Source organism: Berghia stephanieae, unplaced genomic scaffold (assembly GCF_034508935.2).
Source record: "Berghia stephanieae isolate SIO BIC M18660-M18661 unplaced genomic scaffold, UCSD_Bste_1.3 scaffold825, whole genome shotgun sequence".
NCBI lineage: Eukaryota > Metazoa > Mollusca > Gastropoda > Nudibranchia > Aeolidiidae > Berghia > Berghia stephanieae.
This window is the reverse complement of record NW_027629461.1, coordinates 10,001-12,500: the sequence shown is the minus strand read 5'-3', so window position 1 is coordinate 12,500 and position 2,500 is coordinate 10,001. Positions and strand designations below refer to the sequence as shown.

At 41.1% G+C, this 2,500-nt stretch overlaps 1 protein-coding gene across 1 annotated transcript; it reads right to left on the bottom strand.

Moving 5' to 3' along the window:
- Nucleotides 1-313: 313 nt before the first annotated feature.
- LOC144962307 (uncharacterized) lies at nucleotides 314-709 on the bottom strand (the record flags this gene model as incomplete). Its single annotated transcript, XM_078895210.1, has 1 exon — nucleotides 314-709. A coding segment is annotated over exon 1 (396 nt), but the record flags the coding sequence as incomplete, so codon positions are not given.
- Nucleotides 710-2,500: the final 1,791 nt, after the last annotated feature.

Here is a 2,500-nt window from a genome sequence, read left to right as displayed (position 1 = left end):
TAATACCCGTTCTGCACTATCTCTGATATATCTCCGCGCACCTGCATGGTTGGGGCGGAGCTGGTAACGCTTGTAATGCCAGTGTTTGTCTAACTTGTCTTTGAACTCATTCACTGTCCTCGCTTTAATTACATCTTCTGGAAGGCTGTTCCAGTTATCTGTCACTCTGAGTCCAAAGGATCATTTTCTTACATTTAATCTGGCCTGTCTTTTTTTTTAATTTGTCGCTATGTCCTCTCGTTCTATTAAATGTGCTCTCTGGTAGTATTTGCTCTCTTTCTACTCTATCTTTCTCGTTTATTATCTTATATACTTGTATCATGTCTCCTCTTTGTCTTCTGTAGTACAATGATGGTAGTTTGAGATGCCTCAGTCTATCTTCATATGGTAGATGCTTCAAATCTGAACAAAGCTTCGTTGCTCTCCTTTGTACCCTTTCAATTTTATCCATGTCACCGACATGCTGTGATATCCTCGGTGCATTACCATATTCAAGTGATGGTCGTACCAGAGCAGTGTAGAGCCGCCTAATAATATCATTATTTCTGCTGGTGAATGTCCTTTTAATAATTCCGAGAGTTCTGTTTGCTCTATTTATTGCACAGTTGACATGATGGTGGAAGGATAGTCTGTTGTCTACATGCACTCCTAAATCCTTTTCTACTTCTGTTTCCCCTAGCCGCTGGTACACTCCGTTATCGTCTCTCATTCTGTATGTGTGCTTTGGATTTTTGTAACAAGATGCATTACGCTGCATTTGCTTGCATTAAACTTTAACAGCCACTTGTCTGACCAGTCTGATAATTTGTCGATATCATCTTGTATAGTATGTCGGTCACTTTCTGTTCTTACAGGTCCAAACAACTTTGTATCGTCAGCAAATATTCTGATCACGTTTTTTACAACATCAGGTAGATCATTGATGAATACCACGAATAATACTGGACCCAGAACACTCCCCTGTGGAATGCCGCTGGTGACATCCGACCACTGTGATGTGTGCCCGTTCAGTGAGGCTCTCTGTTTTCTGTCGTGCAGGAAGTTAGATATCCATACGTTTATCTTTCCTTTGATGCCATAGCTATGTAGTTTTTGAATGAGCCTTTCATGGGGTACAGTGTCAAATACCTTTTTAAAGTCGAGGTATACCGCATCCATCGGTTCTCCCCTATCCAAGGCGTCTGTCCATTCATCAATGCAGGTAATTAGTTGTGTTATGCATGATCTCCGAGGCACGAAGCCATGTTGCTCATCACAGAACAGATTGTTTGTGACCATATGCTCCATCACATGTTCCTTAATTATTGCCTCCATCACTTTGCACGGAACTGCTGTCAGACTCACAGGTCGATAATTGCCAGGAGTGTTTCTATCACCTTTTTAAAATATTGGAGTAACCTGTCCAAGTTTCCATTGTTGTGGCAAGTTCCCGTTGTGTAACGACGTTGTGAATATGATTTGAAGCGGTGTGGCAATTTCATTCGCAATTTCCCTTAGCACTCGAGGGTGGAGTCCATCAGGTCCTGCCGATTTGCCTGGGTTAAGCTTCATAATATTTTTCAGTATGTCTTCTTTCTTTATAACTATACTGACAAGTGCCTCGCTGTAATGTCTTGTCTCCAATGCTGGCACATGGTTAGTGTCCTCATGTGTAAATACACCACAGAAGAATTTGTTCAATATTTCTGCTTTTATAATGTCCTCGTTTTGCAGGTCTCCATTACTGTCCCGCAGATCACCTACCCCGCTTCTTATTGTTGTTCTCGATTGGGTGTATTTCCAAAAGGCTTTTGGGTTTTCTTGGATCTCATTTGAAATACTCTCCTCAAAATCGCTCTTAAGCTTCCTTGTGTAACTTCTCAGTGTATTTCTGGCGTCACAATACAACCTGTAATCAAGGCTATTTCTGGTCTGAAGGTATCTTTGCCATGATCTGTCTTTAGTCTTGATAAGTCTAAACCCTTCTTTGTTCATATATAGATTTCTTTTTCTCTTTCTTTTAGTGTCGTTAGCCTTGTGCACAGGTATGTATTGTATTCATCGCGGATTCTAATATATTCTGGAAAGTGTCCCAATCCTCTTGCTCACTGCATTCATTAAGTGTATGGGCCCAGTCTATGCCACCAAGATATTGTCTCATTCCTCTGTAGTCCCCTTTGTCCTATTTGTACTTCACGGTTTTACTTTCAATTGCCTGTGTTTGACATGTATAATCGAATATGATGGTACAATGATCACTGCTGCCCACTGGGGCCAGATACTGGGTGTTATTCACAACATTCTCCTCGGATGTTAACACTAAATCTAGTACTGATGGTTGTTGGTCCCCCCTATATCGTGTTGGTCTTTCGATATGTTGTGTTAAGAAACAGTCCATGAGGCATTCTGTAAATAAATCACTGTCTGAACCTTCAACTGTAGCTGCACATTCCTCCCAGTTTATATGGGGATAATTAAAGTCCCCAACAATTACTAGGCGCTCTGGGATCATATCTACTAT